A 22,499-nucleotide genomic window follows, 5' to 3' on the forward strand; every position below is an offset into this window, starting at 1 on the left:
TGCCAGTTGAGAGGAGGACTCTTGGCGGTTACGTCTGGCAGTGATTGTTAAAAACCGGTCATCAGCTGCTGATGTCATCCTCGGATGGCCTCCTCCATGACGTCTACTGACAGTAGGATCATTTTGGAAGCGAAGCCACAACCTTGTCACGACACTTTTATTCACATGGAATTCACGTGCCACTTCCACTTGAGACCGACCCATTTCCAGTCGTCCAATTATTCCACCTCAGTCAACGTCACTCAAATGATGTCTACGATTCATTTCAATGTATCTACACTTAATATCCCACGCACGAACCACCACTTCACTGCTTGAGGACTGGAACAATACTAGGCTGTGGTTTGCGCTGGCAGGCACAAGCTGTTAATCTTGGTTTATATGGCGCTGATTACGCGTTTTAGAGGGCACTCGCACTACCTGTGCTTGTTTATGTTTGTACATGTTCAATAGAAGTGTTGAATGGGCACCACATCTCATCTCACCTATCCCACATTGTACAGAGTTGCTTAAGTTTTGTGGAGCAGTGTATAATGTACCTAGTCGTATCATAAATACTGACACAAAGTTTGAGGCAGTGTGTACAACCGGTTTTCAAGGTCGCGGCCAACCTTCCTGTGCAAGAGGCTGGAGTGGGCCATTGCGAGTTGAGCTGTCATAGAGGAAGTGTGTTCGTAAAAGTGTAGTAGTGCAAGCAGTGACAGCCCGTATTCGGAGAAATCCTGTACGAAAGCAGGCAGTGCTTGCTCGTGAGCTGAACATTCCCAAAATGTCAGTGTCTCGTGTGTTAAGAAGTGACTTGGGGTTGAAGGCTTACCGGCGAAGTACAGGTCACTTCCTCAATGCACGTCTGAAAGAGCAGAGGGTGATAAAAGCAAAACGCCTCCTGCAGCGTTACGCCAACAATGGCTACAGGAAAATTCTTTTCACAGATGAAAAGATATTCAACATTGAGGAAACTTTCAATCGCCAAAATGACCGGGTGTATGCGTCAACATCCCACGAAGCTCTGGAGAAAGCCCCGAAGATCCAGAGGGGTCATCATCCGGCCTCAGTCATGGTTTGGTGGGGCGTGGTGTATGATGGCACCACCAAGCTGCATTTTTGTGAAAAAGGGGTGAAAACGTAAGCCAGAGTGTACGAAAATACTGTGTTGAACTCTCTTGTGAAGCCTTTGAGTGACACTTTGTTCAGGAAATAACATTGGACCTTCCAACAGGATTCCGCACCAGCCCATAAGGCACACACTACCCAGGAGTGGCTCAAGAGCAATGTCCCGGACTTCATTGCTCCAGCTGATTGGCCTGCTAGCAGCCCTGGCCTCAACCCGTTAGACTACAAATTGTGTTCAGTGCTTGAGGGCATGGTCTGTACGAGGAGGCATGCCAATATTGACAGTCTGAAACGGTCCCTGGTGAAGGCAGTGGCGACTTTCCCTACGGAGACAGTGCATAATGCTGTAGATGAGTGGCCGCAGAGACTTCAGGCCTGTGTGAAGGCCAAAGGCGGCCATTTTGAAAAATGATTAGTGTTATGTGTTCGTTAGACCTGTAAGTAACCTATACAATCAGGACATTAAAGTATCTTTAACACTTTCGTCATAATTCACTTTCAATGTTGTGTCAGTATTTATGATATGACTAGGTATATTTTCCAATTCTATATTCACATCGCGGGACTCTCCGATGGTGCAGTGGTTGTGTCATAAAAAAATTTAAAAAAAGGTACAGTGCTCCCCTGTGCTTAGCACCATGCCATTAAGGCGTATAGGGGGTGTGGGGGTAATGCCCCACACTTTCTTGATCCGGTCGTGAGTGGGGGTGATGTGATCAGCATCACGCCCCTGACTGCCTTTCCCCCCCAGGGTTTCCCCCAGGTACGCATGTCATTCGACGCTGGGGTTCGATACCCGGTGGAGGCACATAGTGGTTCGGATCGCACTTTAAACTGTAGGTCCAGTCCCATTTAGCCTTACTGTGCATAGAGTGGACTTAAATCAACCAACCTACTATATACTATCATCGCGCCAAGATGCCATAAGTCCCGGGATCGAATCCGGGCCTGGGGATATGTGTTTATCAATGTCCATTCATCAATTTCATCATATCATCAATCATCTCCATCTTCTGGATTAGCCAAAAGTGACAGAAAAGCGAAGTAAAATAAATTAAATGAATCAAACTCAATCTACACAATCACAAAGGACATCCATGGACTATCCAATCCTGAATATCCTTAACATACAGCGTGTACGCAAATTAATATCAAACTTTTAAATGCTTCCTATGATTATGTAACTAACCCCAGATGGTTGTTTCCTACGTGTGATGAAAGAGTAACTTAGTGCAGTAACTTTAGACGACTTATTCATAACAGGCTGAAATTTGGTATGCAACATTAATAACAACACATCAAAAGTCCTCGGCAATCACCCATACACTGAGACTGCCATATTACAAAATAGCAGATAAATAAAGTTTTCACCAAATAAGAGAACTATAATTCATAACAAGCTCAAATTTGGTACCTTTTAAGTTTATTATTGAAAAATGTAGTTTCTACATTGATTACACATGAGTAAATTTGGTTTTGAATTCCTAAATTTTCCTAATGTTCAACATTCACTAACTCGGAAAGGATTCTTCATCTGGAATATAATAAATCCTTACAATCACTGTATTCGTAATTCGTATGGACTAATTTCATGTTGTTCAAGAATCTATTTACAGTAGTACATTTTCGAAGATTCTGGTTTTGTGATTCCATCTGAACATTCGACTGGGTCTTTAAGTGTCTCTGTGAATATAAGTATTTTTATACTGGCTGTATTCGTATGGTCAGACATCCTAGTCAATACGCATATGTATATTCAAGTTCCTCATAAAATACATTTGTGACTTTCTAAATACAAGTGTACATCGACATGGTGACAACTAGGATTTCTTCAGTTTTTTCTGGATTCGTACGAATGTACAGATATTAGCCATTATTTATTGAGGGAACTTTGAATGCAGATGGTTACCTTTAATTGTTACATGAACATGTGTTTCCATCATTGTTGTCCAAAGACGGAACATTTCCACACATTTTCCAGCATCATGGTGTTCCGCCAGTTTCTCCAGAGGTGAATTCGTTATATGGGACCTTTAGAATTGCCACAAAGATCCCTGAACTCACACGCGATAGATACAGGAGCTTTACCATCTTGAAGCAGTGTACCAGCATTTAGCCTGACGTGAAGATCTAGGTTCAGCGGGAGTGGGCAAATAGTTTGGATATAACACTGGTGGTTGGTGGACAGAACATAGAACACGTGTGTTAGATGAATGTGGCAGTCTGCATCTCGTAAAAAAACAGGTTTAGGATTCAAGTTACACAAAAAACAGGTTAAGGATTGAATTTACACAAAAATGAATCATACCAACGTCTTTCTTTTGAAATTCTAGCTCATTTTCAAATATTGCGTGTCCATCTCCTTACTTAATGTGTTGAAGTTGAATCCAAGATAGCCGCCATTTTGGCCACATATCTAATCCGATGTGCCTATTCCTTCAATAACGTTTAGGTTTGTTTTATTCCTATGTCCTTGGTTCTTTTAGACGTGTGTTTCTGTACTCATGGACCACCTTCTTTGCTTTCTACATAGGCTGCATTCATATAAATGCAGCAAGTGGATAGTGAATACATGTATGTATCACCAAGTTCATCTACGAATATAATCATGGCTTTGCAAATATAAGTAACCGTCCACACTTGATTGAAAAATTCATTTTTCGTCTGCTTCTTGCACTCGTATAAATGTGAAAATTAAGGCCGCTTTAGACGAAAGAATTTTTCTTAACATTTCGCCATGACCATAATGCTAACGTGTAAAGTGAGAAATTTTATGGCATTTCAGATGCCATGGCATAGGATCGATCCTATTTCCGTAGCATTTTTCGTAGCATAACAAATCAGAAGCGACCTCTAGGTCACGAGTGCAGCTGTAATGGCGGCCACGCTATATGTAAACAATGTATCACTTCACATTTTTAAAAGCCGATAACTATGCAACCGAGAGGAATAAAGTTTCATATAAAACAATATTAGGTACAAAACAATGGCGTTCCATAAATATATACTTTACAACATTCACTGTCCACCTATGGAAGAATGTTTTAGTTGTTTCAATTGTAAACACCCTGCACTCAGCATAGATGGTGTAACTCGACGTCTCTTTCGTGCTGTATGTGTTATACATTGTAATCGCAAAAGCTTACAGAAATTTTACATGAAATGCTTCCGTGTAATGTACCATCTGCTATAAGATTTTTGGAAATATTTACATAGCATTTATGCTAGGAAAAATATTAAAGGAAATGGTTTCGTTTAAAGCGGGCCTTACATGGGAATTTTCAAATATTTAACTCAATTCTACTCTTTCCCCGAATGCCATTTTAACCCATTCGTTTCACTTTCAATAAGTATGTATATCATTCATCTGAATGCATATCGATTAACGTGATAAAAAGAGTCGTGATTTTTAAAATGTTTCTTCAGGTTCCATTTTAAAATAAATATGGCAAAAACTCCACCCAAATGAACAAATTTCACTGTGCATCCTCAAAGCAATTTTCATACTTACACTTCCAGTACATATATCTCTTCCATTGAGGGCACTCCAATTGGAGGAATTCAATGTGAATTCACGGGCGAATTGCCTCGTGAATACTCAAATGATTCTTGAAGCTTTCACTCCCAGTAAACTTCTCCTTGCACTGAGAGCATTCGTAAGGGCGAATATTCTTATGAGTTCTCAAAAAATGGCTTTTTAAGTTTCCTTTTCGAGTAAATTTCTTCTTACACTGGGAGCATTCATAGGGGCGAAGACCCTCATGAACTTTCAAATGTTTTTTCAAGTCATCCTTTACAATAAATTTCTTCTTGCACTGAGGACATTCGAAATCACGAATACCCTCGTGCATTTTCAAATGTCTCTTTAAGGTTCCACTTTGAATATAACTTTTTTCGCACTGAGAGCATTTGTAGGGACGAATACCTTCGTGAATTCTCAAATGTCTTTTCAAGCATTGACTTGCAGTGAACCTCAGTTCACAGTGAGGACATTTGTGTGGACGAATTCCATCGTGTCTCATCAAATGGTCTTTTAAGTGTCCATTTTCAGTAAACTTCTTTTGACACCGAGGACATTCGTATGGACGAATACCTTCGTGAGCTCTCAAATGATTTTTCAAGTTTCCATTTGCGGTAAATCTCTTCTTACACTGAGGACATTCATACGGACGAATACCTTCGTGAACTCTCAAATGATATTTCAAACTTGCATTTTGAGTAAATTTCTTCTTGCAATGAGGGCATTCGTATGGGAAAATACCGTCGTGAATTGTCAAATGTTTGTTCAAATCTCGAATTTCAATAAATCTCCTTTTACACTGAGAGCATTCATATGGGCAAAGTTCATCGTGCTTTCCCAAATGAGATTTTAAATGAGATCTTTGGGTAAAACTTCTTTTGCAATGAGAGCATATGTAAGGACGAATGCCTTTGTGAAGATTCAAATGGTTTTTCAAGCTTCCACGTCCAGTAAACTTCTTATGGCACTCGTGGCATTTGTATGGAAGAATACCATCGTGCATTCTGAGGTGGTGTTTTAAGGAATTTCTGCGAGTAAATCGGTTTCTGCACCGAGGACATTCGTAAGAAGGCATTTCTACTTCCCTGTAAAGAAATATTTCAAAATGCTGTATGTATAAAAAGTAAAATATCATGGTTGGATCATTCGATTTCAAATCAACAAATTTCTTTTTGGAACCTTTGAGATTCCGATTTTTAAGGACAAAATATACCAAATTTCAGATTTTGGGGGCTCTTAGTTTATTAGCTATTGATTTTAAAACACTCAATAATCACAGTATTTTGACATTTTGAACAGGCCAAATCAAATACTATCTTATTCAGAGAGCTCAAATTGGTGTCATTCTCTTCCGTTTGTATTTGAAATGCAACATGACCGTGGTATTGTAATTTTCTAAAAACTTTAGAACGAAGTAAGTTTGAAAATCTAAAAAAAAAACCACTTCTTTTAACTTTTTTGAAAATGAGTATTTGTGTGCAAACTTTCACAAAGGAAAGGCAATGCATTCATATGGAAATTGTTTTTTGTATTCGTATTTTTTGTTTGTGGGGAGTTCAAATAATATCAAATTACTAAATATTTATCACTTTCAATACTAAAGTAATAGTCGTTGTACGAAAAGATTATTATGGTATATAAAAACGTTGTGCACAAATGCGTATTCAAATTTTATGGAGCTTTCAAGTCTAAATGACACGCAGCAAGCAACGCGTGACGCTTTAACCTTGCATTCGTTCCGACTGGGCCGTTCTTCAATAAAGTGCTTCATATCACTTGAGTCTGTTCACGGATGTCTCACGTGCCAGTTTCGATGACACAATGAAAGTTGCAAGGAAATTATAAAAACTTAGAGCGGAGAAGAGGGATTATATATATTATAGTAAATTGAGAAATATATAAAAGAAGAGTCCAAATACTATAAAAGAAATAAATAGAATGTTGTATATAGTAAATTAAAATAATTAAGAATATGGCCGCATATGAAACGTTTAGGAAAGTTATTAAGTAAGCGAACGAATTCAGAAATCTATCTCTTTTTGATTCTATGGCGAGGAGAACGTCGACATGTTTTGGTTGCTTGTCCCCGGTGGCGCTGTTGTCAAATTAGATGCCCCGAAGCACTTTACGGTTGTGCTCTTTATTAGTCGCACTGGGCCATCGGCAGCGCTTGTTATTAGCGATCCTGGTTATTTCCCTTGGTTGTTGTTTTAGGAGGAGGCGCTATTGTCAGATTAGACACTTCTAAAAATCCTCTGTAGCTTTGGTTCAATTCTCTACAAGGAATGCAGCATAATGATTTGTCTATATTATTGAGAAAAGATATGGTAAAGAGAATATTTGCGATAAATGAGAGGAATAAGACTTTTTCCAGTGGCAAAGAAGAATAGAAGAAATAAGATTTTGCTGTGGAAAGAATAAATAGAAGAATTTATCGAGAATATAAGAATATCTCGTCGGAATATAGAAGATAATAAGAATTGCTGCTGAAAGAAGAAATAAGAATTGATATGAATAGAGGAAATAAGAAACAGCGATGAATAAAACGGGATGACTATTTTTTGTAAATAGAAGAAAGAGATGGTCATAAAAGGTAGAAGAAAGAAAAAGAAGATTATCCTTTTACCAAAGAAAAGAAGTGGAAATTGAAGAAAGAAGAAGCCATTCATATATTTTATCATAGAAGAAATTGACGAAAGAAGAAGAAGCCTTTATATCCTATAGAAGAAATTGATGAAAGAAGAAGAAGCCTTCCTATTACCATAGAAGAGATTGATAAAAGAAGAAGTCTTTTACCAAAAATAGAAGGAAGAATAGAAGAAGCCTCTTCCCAAATTAGAAGGAAGAAAAGAAGAAGAAGCCTCTTCCCAAATTAGAAGGAAGGATAGAAGAAGAAGCCTTTTCCCCAAAATTGTGAGAAGAAAAGAAGATGAAGATTTCCTATCGATTATACATACATTTATTATATATTTCAATGTATATACAAGCTTTGCTATATATTTTCTCTGTATTGTGTATAGTTTCCAAAATATAGATCCGCATTTAACTATATCCTCTTGGCTATAACTCTTTCTTATTTGGAATTCTCGAACAAAGAACCTATCCCCCTGAGATTAAGATATCTGTAGCCGTGGTAAATAACATTTAAGTATGTACCCCCAAGGGACGTAGCAGATGTGCGATGAATGCTTGCTTATAGACGGAATGAACTTATATCGCCTGTCACTTTATCCACTAATGATATTTTTAGTATTCCAGTCAGATTTACATTTATGTAAAGTCATAAGTTATGAGCCATAACACAAAAGAAAAGGTGTCAATAGGAATAGCTAGCTGTACTTCTTAGCTTGCTTACAGTGACGTGTGGTGACCTTGGAACTTGAGTATACTGTTGTTTCAAATAAAATTTGTGGTATAAATACTTCATTGGAACCTTTCAACATTTTCAGCAGTTGGTGCGTTGACGTCGAAGTAGAAATTGTCTGCTTCGGTGGCAGTCTCTACTTATGACCCTTCATGTAGCTGAAAAGGCTGCTGGACAGGGGCAACGCCAATGGGGTTTGTGAAGGGGTTCTAAACCTGTTTTCAACTGAAAACACTAAACGATGTAGTCCTGCTATCGAGAACAGAATGTTGCATATTGAAGTAAGACTGCTGTTTTCGTATAGAAAAGGAAAGCATTGATCCTACTCTGAATGAGAAGCCGAATTTACTTTCCGCTACTGGCGGCAGTCTATATAAAGATCTACAGCGATTTCATTTCGCTTTCATTAATTTATGTTAGTTATTGTAACAAAGTTAACATGATAATTTGAAACTGAAGGAGTGTTTTTAGAGCAACACTATTGGCGAGAAAAATATGCATATTTTGCCCTCCCTTCCATGGAAAAATACTAAACTTCCGTCTCCCTGAGGTAAAAAATCCTCCGGACGTCCATGCCATAGGCTTGCCTTGAACAAGCTGCTCCTTTCAAATTTCCAAACATGCCGTTGTTGTGCTAAAATGAAGCAAGTCGCTACTATTCTTCAATTTCATTATCATACATACATAAGCGCTGACGACAAGGGGCATAGTACTTTCTGGCTCCCCCCAAAATCTTCAAGGATTATATACATTAGGTTAAAACAATTATTGTTGACAATCTTGCCCCCCCCCCGAATTCATACATGAATTTGATGCCTACTAAAATTTGATTGGTATTTAATTTAGGGGCTTAAACATACACGCACGTTTCATGTTTTTTTTAAAAAAAAAAATCAACATGGCACCCACTAAATTTCATTCCCCCTTAGCAAGCCTAGTTGACTTATCCTGGCGCTCCTGGAGTAGTTCCTTCAAGCCTGCCTGATGATTGTACCGAGGAGTGAGAAGCACGTCACAAAGATTGTTGCTTATGAACTACGGTTTTGACATGACAAGAAATACTACTATTAAAAAAAGAGAGAGAGATGGTTTGAACTATCAAAACTAGACTCGCTACTCCCTAGCAGTGGCAGCCGATGAAAGGGGGGGGGGGGCTACATGCAGCCCTCCCACCCACAATTATATTTTGTTGCCATTAGTGCAAAAAATTATTTTTTTCCCTCCACTATCTTACTGCGTCCCATTGCGCTGTGTAGAGCTTTCAAATTCACTTGGCGTGCAACAAACGGCAAACTGGTATTTGAAGCCGCTTCACCCTCGGGGACTGCCAGTACATCTCCATGTTAACTCTAACGTAAACACTGCTTCCATTTCCTTCTCTGTTAGGCCCTTGTCAATGCTAAAAAGTGGACTGGCAGTCCAATGCTGCATCTAATGTACGGTGGTGGTGCCAAGTGGTAGAAATCGAAAGCTCTCACACTATTTTACGGCGACACTGCGCATAAACATGCGATTACCGAGAGAAACAGTGGCCGGTCATTAAATGTGTCCGTTTCGCTTGTCGGTGATAGTTTAAGTTTTCGAATCGATGTTCAAAGAGTTATTTGTTTTCTGCCAGTAAGTTATATAATCTGGTGTTCTGAATGGTAAATCGTACAAGTAAAAATGAATAATTCAGTACAGTATTTAAAGTAGCTCTTTAACACTGCAAGAGAAATATGACATATTTTTTAAATTCTTTTTATGAATGCAGCCCTCCTAACAATAAGTAGCATGAGCCACCACTGCTCCCTAGTGAACATTAGTAATCGTTTATTGCAATATTCAGTGCTCGGTGAGGTTGCTGTTTTTCGTTGTTTTTACAGTGAACTAATACAAATTAATTGTAACTAATCTAATGTGATGTGTGTGTGTATATATATTAAATATTAAAAGTGATAAATATTAGGTATTTACATATTATATGTAGTTCAAAAATAATAAAGTAGATAAATATGGAGACTTCAATATCAACCACTCAGCTTACAGCTACGAAAGTAAAAAAAAATCAAATTACATGCACATTAGAATAAAAAAATCCACAGGAACCCATTGGCGTCCCAGTATGAAATTTTGCACACAAATAGTCAATGGATGTCTTATTAAAGTTACGGCAAACAGTAGAGTATGACACCAATTTGAGCAGGTCTCAACGTCAAATAAGTTTGATCTACAGCTGTTTCAAGATTTCAAAATGTCAATTTTTGGGATTCTGCTTTTGTGAAGAGAACTTATAATTTGCTTTTCTTGGGATGGAAATTTGACTGACTTCGTTAACATGTAATAATAACTTTGTATACTGCTAAGGGATGGGTAATAAGTATCATTGGCAGGGGGGGGGGGGAGTGACCAGTTCTTATTAAGTTTTAAATTGTCAGGAGAAGTCTTGTAAATCTTTTGTGGGGACACTATAAAACTCTTGACTATCAACGTCTTAGATCATCACAGGAATTCTACTAAGGAGAGATTGAGCATTAAATGGAGGGGGGGAGATTTTGACGGGGTGAATATCCAAATATTGTTAGTTCTTAGATTGGCACATAATTTCCATAGTAAGGGGGGATAGAAGTCTGAATTTCAGGGGAGGGGCATTATTTAGAGCTTTGGTGTAAAAACATATGATGATCATTATTTACCCTGTAACTTTTCTGTATCATTTGGGAGTTGTATAGTATCAAGTGGATTTTACTCTTTTTTTTTTTTTTCGCTAAACGGGGTGGCGGTGTGTGTCATAACCATCCTTTGCACCTTCACTCTTTAAGCAAACATCGGATACATGAAAAAGAAGTTAAGTAAAATATAGCACAGACTACTAAAGAAGCAGGCCAAGGGTAACTATTTTTGTTATTTTACGTGGCTTTCTGCCACTTTAGGATCAGAGGATGAGTGTTGGCAGCACCTACGGGGGAAGGCAAAAGGACACCACAATGCCCAGAGGCAAGGTGAGTGCTGAAAACAGAAAATATTGGAAGTAGTAAAGGTAGCGGAGCCTTATGAAAATATCGACTCCTTATTAAATTATCATTATTGCCAGTTTCGTAATAAATACCCTAAACATTTTCTTGCTCTATTCGCTAGCAATACTCCTTACAGCGTACAAGGGCAGATTGAAGGAAGGGGAAATACGGTGCTGGAAGTGACGTCTTCTGGAAACCTCTGTAATTTTCAAGGTTTACATTTTATGATAATATTATATGCGAAATGGTTATTGGAGTTTTTTATTCTATTGCCATTTACTTGATATTATACCACATTTCCATACCCCATTTCTTAGTGATGCACCCTTTTCGTTGTTGGCGCCCCTGAGCAAATGTAAAAAAAACTTGGGAAACATTAAATATTACGGCATCCTGTAAAAGTATGGATGCCAAAATAAATTAATATTCTTGTAAGTCTCCAAAGAAACGGATATAAAAATCATGTTTCGCATCTTGATAAGATGATTGTGGAGGATTAAGGTAAGTTACCGCAATAAGGCCCGGACCACAATGAAGACCACTGACTGTTTCTCTGAAAGTATGAAAAGCGACTATCAGAGGGCAACGTTGTATGAATGCTGAAAGTACTCAAGGAAGATGCCGCAGTTCATTGGTGAATATCTCTACGGGACAGAATTTTTTTAGTCGGAACGGGATCGGGACTGACATTTTTTTTAATCCCGACATTCGGAAGACGGGAAAAATTCGTCATTACGTTCGAAATTTCCCGAAGCTCTAAAAATCTCTAATTCTAAACGTCATTTTCACTTCAGTGATTGTTTTTTGCATTTCTGAAATAAAAACAAATAATTTCTGATAAGTTCCAGACATTTGCAATGCAGAAAACGTCGAGAATGAACAACTTTTTAAAATGACCATTCTGTATTTCCTGACTGCTCGGGATCCTGAAAAGTCGGGAAGTGATTTCCCGAAGTTGGGATTGGGACGAGAATTTTTTTTCCCCGACCCCGGTCCCGACTTTTCGGGATCCCGCACACCCCTACCAACAGCCCAAAAACATATTGCAACAGGAAAATGTGCCATCCGAAAAATCTACCGTCGCAATGCCAAAATTGCACGAATTTGCTTCCAGACTATTTACAGGACTTGGTCCGTGCGATTTCTTCCTGGGAGTGCATAATTTTAACGATGTTCTATAGAAATACTACTGTATTGTCTATTCTCTGTGCTGTAATAATTGAACTAACATAGTAACATATATTGAAATTACATAGTAACGTATTGTAGCTAGAACTGGTCTCCAAGGGGGGGGGGCTCACGGGTTATCAGGGGGGCTTTGTAAACCAAGTCCATTTTTGAAAAGTTTAACAGTATTAAATGAAGGTAAATTATGTGTGTCAGGGGCCATTAAGTTAGTGTAAAATATAAAATTTAGAAATGTCATACAAGTACTATAGTTTTTTCTATATCTTCTGAAACATCTCGAAGTGCTAATGACTGCTACTGACACCATCCCTTAATACACACTCCATACTATTTTTGATGATACATATATTACTATCTTACATGTTAAAATGTACAATATTCACTTCAATCATAGTGTCTACCCAGTGGCGTGGGGGTCCGCAATCTGCTCCTGAAATTTTATAAAATGGCAGAAATACAACAGATAAGTGTCGCTTATTTAAAAAAATCGATTTACGAAACAGAACTCTGGATCTTGGTAACATATGACACGTCTGCGATAATAGGCAGAAGCGCATTGTTTTAGCCAGAGGGGCCCGGGTAACTTGTTATATGGGTCCCCTCCAAAATGTAGAATTAACTTACTTGCTCGCAGATGCCCATCGATAGGAAAATTTCCCTCATCTAATACTTTTATAGCTACGCAGTTTGTCGTAAACGTAGTGTAGCATGTCAATTGTCTACAATTATGAATCCAGTACAAATATTCAGTTACTCAACCAGTCGATGCCTTATTGCTGCACAATAAACAATCAAACCTGGTAATCCATCACCTTTTACCACTAATATTAAGCCCCTATCACACGGAACTGGATTTCTAGTAGGAATGCCCTAGTTGGCGCTGAACTGACTTTCTAGGTAGGAAACATGGCCGCCTGGCTGACTGCTTGACTGTTTTGGAGGAATAGGACATGTTCTAATTGCTACTTGCTTTCCTCGACTGGATACTGTGGAACAGCCAATCAGAGCAAAATTTCGCCATGTGAAGATAATCTGTGAGTGTGCAAAGGAGCGTTTTTGTCTGTGGTTTCCGAGTGTTACTCCAGCAATGTGTAACGTATACAGCATGAAAGGCATGTCGAGTTACACCATCTATGCTGAGTGCATGGTGTTTACATTTGAAACAACAAATATTCTTCCATACGTGTACAGTAAACGTTGTAAAGTGTGTATTTAAGCGGCGCTATTGCTTTGTACCTAATAACATTTTATACGGAATGTTATACCTCTTGGTTGAATAGTTATTGGCTTTTAAAAATGTGAAGTGATACATTGTTTACATCTCACGTGGCCGCCATTACAACTTCACTCGTGACCTCTAGATGCGAACAAAAGTCTATCGACAAGTACGCTGATAAGCATCGTGTGAGGCGAAAACTAGCAAATGGGTAGCTAGTCCAGCACCAACTAGGGCACACCTACTGGAATTCCAGTTCCGTGTGATGCGGGCTTTAGTTGTACACATGACATTAAAAATGTAACTTTCCACTAAATATTTTCAAGGATGTCCCCAGGCTTCTTCATATTGAATTACGAGCTGAAATGAATTTCCCACTTTGTCCACACCTGTTATGTTTTACTTCAAAGGGGCCCAAAAACTCACTAGGAGGTGGAGCCCTAGGCGCCATTATTTATTGCCTCCTCTGCCACGCAGGATATACAAATTTAAATTTTGTGGACACTGTCCAACCAGTTCTTCTTTTCTAATATGGTACGATTTTGTGATCAGCTGTGTTTGAAGTGAAAATTCCCAGCTGCGAATTTCCTTGTTCGAGTTTGGGGATAGAAGAATTATCCTTTTGTAGATTAGGCACACACAGGAGTTTACGTAGAAATTTTGAGCGAAAAATGCAGGCTCGCCAGGACTCGAACCTGGGTCTCTGGCATACCGTGCCATTGCTCTAACCACTGAGCTACTGAGCTGGCCTGGCCTCACCTGATCTTTCGCTATCGCTGTTTTACCTGCGTGGAATTGTCTCCGTCTCTGCCAGTGCTACTGCAACGGGATCTGTTGCCTTTGAAACACAGTAGACTTCGACGTTGCCTGGTTCCTCCCAGCGTATGGATCAACTTGAAGACCCTCACCTCATGATCTATTCATAAAACGGTCCTATTTATTTTCGACAGACCACTGATCATACATTTCTTAAAGACTTTTTCATGAAAAAAAGTTTTTAAAGGAAAAAGTACAAAGGGTCAAGAACAAAATATTTGGCAGCGGGAAGTTTCTGCCCTTCTCCAGAAAAGATTCCTGGATGTGCCGCTGCGGTAAGGTAAGAGAAAATGTTTCCAGATTCTTCTTCCAGTTATTTCTAAGAGATTCAGACCATCCTGATTTAGTTTCAAGAAACTAACATTGTTACTCTGATATGTAAATCGATAACAAAAAATTGAGATGATTATGTTTCTCATACATCAACAATATGTCTGTGTCAAATGACAAAGTCCAGATCAGATCCGTAGATTCCATGGATATGTATTGGAGGTGCAGTAGATATCTCGCTTTTGATATTCATTAGACGTTCATGCGATATCTACACACACATCCAATCCTATACTCACATTTCGACACGATGCCAGGGGTCCCGGGTTCGAATCCCAGCCTCGGATTAATGAGTGTTTGTCAATGTCCATCCATGAATTTCATCATATCATCAATCATCTCCATCTTCTGGATTAGCCAAAAGTGACAGAAAATCGAAGTAAAATAAACTAAATCAATCAAACTCCAATCTACACAATCACAGGATGGAATATCCTTAACATACAGCGTGTACAAAAATTAATATCGGAGTTTTAGGTGTTTCCTATGATTATATAAGTAACCCCAGACGGTTGTTTCCTACGTGTGATGAAAGAGTAACTTAGTGCAGTTACTTTAGACGATTTATTTCAAATAAAGGAACTAATTCAAAACAGGCTGAAATTTGGTATGTAACATTATTAACAAAATATCAAAAGTCCCAGGCAATCACCTGTATGCCAAGACTGCAATATTACAAAATGGTGGATAAATAAAGTTTTAACGAAATAAGGTAACTATAATTCATAACAAGCTCAAATTTGGTACATTTTAAGTTTATTATTGAAAAATATACATTCTACATTGATTATATTCATGAGTAAATTTCGCTTTGAATTTCTAAATTTTTCTAATGTTAACATTCACTAACTCGGAAATGATTCATCTGGATTATAATAAATCCTTACAATTACTGTATTCGTATGGACTAATTTATTCTTGTTCAAGAATCTATTTACATTAGTTTCCATTATTGTTGTCAGAAGATTTCCACACATTTTCCAGCATCATGGAGCTCCGCCTTATTATGCCATCATTCTCAGGGATTAAGTGCGTACGCAGTTTCCTCAGAGGTGGATTGGTAGTATGGGACCTTCAGAATTGCCAACAAGATCCCCTGATCTCGCACGTTTGATTTTCATTTGTGGGGCATAGAAAGGCAATTCTTTATGCCCTTAAGATACAGGATCTTCACCATCTGAAAACAGTGTTTGGCCTGACGTGTTGATCAGTGGGAGTTGGCAAATCATTTGGATCTAACTCTGGCTGTTGGTTAACATCACATACATAGAACACATATGTGTTAGATGTCTGGTCTGTGGCAGTCTGCATCTTGTGTGTGTGTGTGTGTATGTATATATATATATATATATATATATATATATATATATATATATATATATATATATATATATATATATATATATATATATGATTGAAGTTGCACAAAAATGAATCATACCAACGTGTTTCTCTTGAAATCCTAGCCAATTTTCACATATTGCATGACCATCTTCCTACTTAAAGTGCTGAAGATGAATCCAAGATAGCAGCTATTTTGGTCACATACCTTATCCTGTGTTCCTATTCCCTTAATCACGTTTGGGTTTGTTTTATTCCTGTTTCAAGGTCCTAAAATCTTTTAGACGGGTGTTTCCGTACTTATAGACCACCCTGTTTCTTTCCATACTGGCTGCATTCATATTAATGCAACCAGTGGATAGTGAATACGTGTATGCCTCACCAAGTTCTTCTACTAATATAATCTTGCGTTTGCAAATATAAATGACCGTCCACACTTTGAGTGGTAAATGCATATTTTTTTCGCTTCTTGCACTCAAAACAATGTGAGAATTACACGTGAATTTTGAAACCTTTAATTCAATTTTCCTCTGTCGCCAAATGTCATTTTAACCCATTTGTTTCATTTTCGATAAATATGTTGACCGGGTCTATATCATTCATCTCAATGAATATTGATCAACGTACTAAAAATTGACGTGAATTTTCAAATGTTTCTTCAGGTTCCATTTGAAAATAAATATAGCAAAAACTCCACGCAAATGGACAAATTTCATTGTGCATTCTGAAATCAATTTTCACACACTTCTAGTACATATATCGAACTCCAATTCGAGGAATTCAGTGAATTCACTGGCGAATTGCCTCGTGGACACTCATATGATTCTTGAAGGTTTCACTCCCAGTAAATTTCTCCTTGCACTGAGAGCATTCGTAAGGGCGATTTTTCTCATGAGTTCTCAAATGGCTTTTTAAGTTTCCTTTTCGAGTAAATTTCTTCTTACACTGGGAACATTCGTAGGGGTGAAGACCCTCATGAACTTTCAAATGCCTTGTCAAGTCTTCCTTTACAATAAATTTCTTCTTGCACTGTGGACATTCGAATTCACGAATACCCTCGTGCATTTTCAAATGTCTCTTTAAGGTTCCACTTTGAGTAAAACTTTTTTCACACTGAGAGCATTTGTAGGGACGAATACCTTCGTGAATTCTCAAATGTCTTTTCAAGCATTGACTTGCAGTGAACCTCAGTTCACAGTGAGGACATTTGTATGGACGAATTCCATCGTGTCTCATCAAATGGTCTTTTAAGTGTCGAATTTCCTTAAATTTCTTTTGACACCGAGGACATTCGAATGGACGAATACCTTCGTGATCTCTCAAATGATTTTTCAAGCTTTCATTTGCGGTAAATCTCTTCTTACACTGAGGACATTCATACGGACGAATTCCCTGATGAGTTCTCAAATGTTTTTTCAACAATGAAATGTCAGTAAATCCCTTCTTGCACTGAGGGCATTCATGTGGTCGAACACCAGTATGTATTGTCAAATGCTTTTTCAAGGCTCGATTGTCAATAAATCTTTTCTTGCAGTGAGAGCATTCATGTCGGTGAATTTCCTCGTGAATTCTCAAATGAGCTCTTAAGGTTCCACTCATCGTAAAACGTTTCTTGCACTGGTGACATTCGTATGGACGAATGCCTTTGTGAATGTTCAAATGCTCTTTCAAAGTGTGTGATGCAGTAAATTTCTTTTTGCAATGAGGACATTCGTATGGACGAATACCTTCGTGACTTCTTATGTGGGTTTTCAAGCCTGAAATTCCAGTGAATGTCTTCTTGCACTGAGGACATTCGTATGGTCGAATACCTTCGTGAACTCTCAAATGATATTTCAAACTTCCACTTTGAGTAAATTTTTTCTTGCAATGAGGGCATTCGTATGGGAAAATACCATCGTGAATTGTCAAATGTTTTTTCAAATCTCGACTTCCAAAAAATCTCTTTCTGCACTGAAAGCATTCATATGGGCAAAGTTCATCGTGTTTTCCCAAATGAGATTTTAAATGAGATCTTTGGGTAAAACTCTTTTTGCACTGCGGGCATACGTATGGACGGAAGCCTTTGTGAAGATTCAAATGATCTCTCAAACTTCCACGTCCAGTAAACTTCTTATGGCACTCAGAGCATTCGTATGGACGCAAAGCATTATGAATTCTCAAATGGTGTCTTAAGGAATTTCTGCGAGTAAATCTTTTCTTGCACTGAGGACATTCGTATGAAGGAATTTCTACTTCCCTGTAAAGACATATATCAAAATACTGTATGTATTAGAAGTAAAATATTATGATTTGGTCATTAGATTTCAAATCAAAATCATTTTTTTTGGAACCTTTAGGATTCTGATTTTTAAGATTTCTTTTTTCTTCACTCTACCTATCAAGAGGACAAAACGTACTTTATTTCAGATTTTTTGGGTTATTAGTTTTTCAGCTATTGACTTCCAAAAACTCAATAATCGGTATATTTTGACATTATTGAACAGCTGCAAATCAAATGCTATTTGACGTAGAGAGCTAAAATTGGTGTCATTCTCTTGTGTTTGTATTTGAAATGCAACATGAGCATGGTATTCTGATTTTGTAATTTTTCAAAAACCTTAGAACGAAGTCCTTCTAAAAAAAAAAATGTGTTCCCATGGAAATGAATTTTTGTGTTCTAATGTGTGTGAAATCCACAAATTTGGTTGACTTCCATCTTAGAACATTAAGTATAAGCTGAGTGGTTGATGTTGAAGTCTTTCTATTTATCTGCCTTATAATGTTGGTGGACTTTAAATATCAAAATACTAAATATTTATCACTTTCAATAATAAAATAATAGTATACGTTGTACAAAAAAAGATTATTATGGTATATAAAAACGTCATATATAAATTCATACTAAAATATTAGGAACCTTTCAGGCCGAAATGACACGCAGCAAGCAACGCTTGTCGCTTGAACCTTGCATGTCATTCAGACTGGGCCGTTCCTCAATAAAGTGCTTCATGTCCCTTACTTTGTTTGCGCATGTGCACTGAATGTTGCTTATAGACCGAATGAACTCATGTTGCCCATTGCTTGTCACTTCTGTATATCCCATATTGTCAGTTGGCGCTTCGGTTTGAGATCTCCCTTGTAGGTATTTCATAAATAAAAGAGTGACTACTTAAATCATGTATGATAATACACCAGAATGATCTCCTTTACATTTATGTAAAGTCATACGTTATAACTCATAACAGAAAAAAAAAAAGTATCAATAGGAATAGTTGGCGTTGATCGTGAGGGGGTTGGGAGGAAGAAATCTTCAGCTTTGGTGGCAGTCTCTACCTGTAACCCTTCATGGTGCCAAAAAATATGCTTGACTGGGGCAGAGACTGAGGAACTGCAGCCCTTAGTTTTCTTCTGCAGTCCCATTTCAAAACCTGTTTTCAACTGTGCAGTTGTGCTATTGAGAACTGAATGTTGGGTATTGAAGTAAGTTGTTTTCGTATATAACAGGCAAGAATTGATCCTACTCTGAATAAGAATCTGAATTTGCTTTCCTCTACTGGCGGCAGTCTATATAAACTTCAACGGCGATTTCATTTCCCTTACGTTAATTTATGTTAATTATTGTAACAGAGTTAACATAAGAATCTCAAGCTGAAGGAGTGTTTATTTAGAACAACACTATTATCAGGGAAAATATGCCTATTTTGCCCTCCCTCCCATGGAAAAATACCTCACTATTACAACCTTGGTGACAATGAAGTTCGACCAGAAAGGAATACGTGATTAAATGCACAGAGGCATAGGCGGTGGAATGGGTGACCCGCAGAAGTGACGCATGTGTGTAAGAGGAGGCGTGTGAGCAGGCAAGAATCGTGATCTCAGCATGTTGCACCCAAGGTCACGTAAAGAACGAAAACGGGGAACAATACGCGTGACATTGAACTTCGACCAGGCACCAGACCCATACGGAAAATTCAAGATAGTGGCACATTCGACGGAAGCATGACGTCACGGACACGATAAGGGAGTCCGCCGTATATAAGTGCATGCTGTGCACCGAGGAACCTCAGTGCATCATCACCATGGCCAGGGGCAAACCTATTGACAACACCATGAGGAGAAGAGTGGGGGAATTGCAATGGGATGGACTCAGTGAATGTGAAATAGGGCGCCAACTGAACTTACCCAAGTCAGCCTTCCACTGCATCATCAAACACCACCAAAATACGGGTACTACAGAGCCAGGTAAGGCCCCCGGTCGAAAACGCCTGCTGAGCGTGCGTGACCTAGGGATATTTAGGCGCTATATCCAGACCAACAATCATGTTTCTGTGGCCGAATTACGACTGTGGACTCGAGAACGCTTTCACATTGAAGTGTCAACCAGAACCATTCGCCGTTACCGAGTGTACAAGGCGAAACGTAAACCCTTCCTTTCCATGTTGAACAAAGGCAATCGACTACGGTGGGCACGAATGTACCGGGGATGGACATTTTGGCAGTGGAACAGGGTTTTGTGGACGGACGAATCCATTTTCAATGTTGTGTACGGGAAAATAGCGAAAACAGTCATTTGTCGGAAGGAGGAACAGAATGAAGCAAAATGTTATGCACGTCGGGTACAGAAACCTGCGTCAGTGATGGTATGGGGATGCATGATGGCATCTGGGGTTGGCCCACTACACGTCTGTGAGGGCATTGTGAATGCACACGCCTATACACGCATACTGGAGCGGCATCTTCCCACCGTGCGAAGGCACCTGTTCCACAGGCGGCGTCTCATCTTTCAACACGAGAATGCCAGGCCTCATACAGCGTGGCTGACAAGAGAAAGGTTGACTCCGTCATCACGTGCGAACTCTGCCATGGCCACCATCGAGTTCCGACCTCTCGCCCATTGAGAATGTGTGGCGTGCTCTTAAGCGACGTGTGCAACAGAGGGGACCCACGACAGTGGCTGCTCTTATCGCCTGCCTGCAGGAGGAATGGCACCGCATCGATGTGGAATACCTTGAACGACTTGTCCGCAGCATGCCCCGACGCATTGCCACAGTTATTCGCCAAAGGGGCGGCGTCACACCATGGTAAACAGGATCCCCTCTAACAGTGGTCTAACTTCAATGTCACGTGTAGATGGACGAAAATGTTTTATTTTGTGTGGACACCATACATTGCTGCGTTGCAGCGGAAATTTATGTTTTCCTTTGTTCCATGTAGCCTGCTGAATAAAATATGTTCAGCATATGCATGTGTTCTCCTTCTTTCACAACGCACTCCTATATTTGTGACTGGTCGAACTTCATTGTCACTAAGGTTGTAGTCTGCCTGGAGGTAAATAATCCTACAGACATCCTTGCCTTGCCTTGAACAAGCTGTTCCTTGTTGTGCTAAAATGAAGCAAGTCGTTATTACAGATCCATAGGCACCACTGACTTCGAGGGTTAAGGCATTTTCTGCTCGTCAAAAATCCTCAAGAACTATATACAATATACGTAAAAACAATTATTGTGGACAATCTTGCCCCCTCCCCCAAATACTTACATGAAGTTGGCATCCTGCATAGATGCCTATTAAAATTTGATTGGTATTTGATTTAGGGCTAAACCATACATGCATGTTTCATGTTGTTTTTTAAATTTACAACATCGCAACTCCTCAGCAACCATAGTTAATTTATCCTGGCGATCCTGGAGGAGTTCCTTCCAGCCTGCCTGCTGATCGTACCGAGGAGTGAGAAGCGTGCAACAAGGATTGTTGCTTATGAACTATGGCTTTGACATGACAAAAAATACCCCAAGTAACCACAACCATTGGGTCATCTGCAGTTTTTATGTGGAAAAGATTGGGGTTACGTTGGTTGGCAAATTGAAGTTGATCTTAGGTTTGGCCAACATTTGCCCAACCATGGAAAAGTGATTCAAAATCAGTTTTTAAAACTACTTTCTCTTGTGAAAATAATTTTCAAGAATATGCTGTAATATATTTTTTAATGGAAGTACAAGCTATTTTTAACTTGTAGTCACTCACCAGTCCTTTGTCAGCCACCATGAAAAATGTGTTGTGATTATGGTTTATCTCTGTTGTAGCAGAACAAGAACATTATGACAGGTATTCTTATGAAGGTGAATAAACAATGTTATGTGCAGACTAAATTCCATGAAAGGTGGAAAACAAAGTAAACTCTACAAAGTTTTTTGCGCTACCACTTGAAAGTACCTTGAGAACTATGATACCATATGAATGAGAAAGTGCTGTGTATTTTTTTTACTATCTTGCACAAATAATTTGTACTGTAGTTTATATTTGGCCTCACAATAAATATACATACATACATACTGGGTGAGTTTTTTAGCTTGACACAACGAAATATCTCGAAAAATACGCATCTGATTAAAAAAAAGTTCTGAATGAAATTTGTTCGTCACGAAGGGGCTCATCCAATGATGCAAAACTCCAACCCCACCCCCAGCTAAATGGGAACCTCCATTTTGTATTGCAGATTCGGATTCTCCAGACAAAAATACGTAGGTTTTGTCTTAAACTTGTTTGTGGATTTGTGATAGATGGCGCTGTAATTGCAAAAATGAAATATTGCGGAAATGGTAAAAAAAAAAATGCACTTTTAATCGCAAAATT

The 22,499-nt window shown here is 38.7% G+C and overlaps 2 protein-coding genes across 3 annotated transcripts in view; one reads left to right on the top strand and one right to left on the bottom strand.

Moving 5' to 3' along the window:
• The first annotated feature begins 769 nt into the window (after positions 1–769).
• LOC145981749 (uncharacterized) lies at positions 770–1,129 on the top strand. The gene has a single exon (XM_083115155.1). The coding sequence runs from the start codon at positions 770–772 to the stop codon at positions 1,127–1,129; it is 360 nt and encodes a 119-aa protein (XP_082971281.1).
• Positions 1,130–4,477: 3,348 nt separating this feature from the next.
• The window catches only part of LOC145981685 (uncharacterized), a 105,843-nt gene continuing 87,821 nt past the window's right edge, over positions 4,478–22,499 (bottom strand). The window contains exon 5 of one of the 2 annotated variants that reach the window (XM_083115078.1): positions 4,478–5,718. In XM_083115078.1, coding sequence (XP_082971204.1) covers positions 4,686–5,718 — 1,033 coding nt within the window. In that variant the 3' untranslated portion in view covers positions 4,478–4,685. Of the gene's footprint in view, positions 5,719–16,631; positions 18,124–22,499 lie in introns of those variants that run through there. The other variant, XM_083115077.1, reaches the window with a different exon arrangement.

This window comes from Lepisma saccharinum, chromosome 30 (genome assembly GCF_977018435.1).
Source record: "Lepisma saccharinum chromosome 30, izLepSacc3.1, whole genome shotgun sequence".
In the NCBI taxonomy this organism is placed as follows: domain Eukaryota; kingdom Metazoa; phylum Arthropoda; class Insecta; order Zygentoma; family Lepismatidae; genus Lepisma; species Lepisma saccharinum.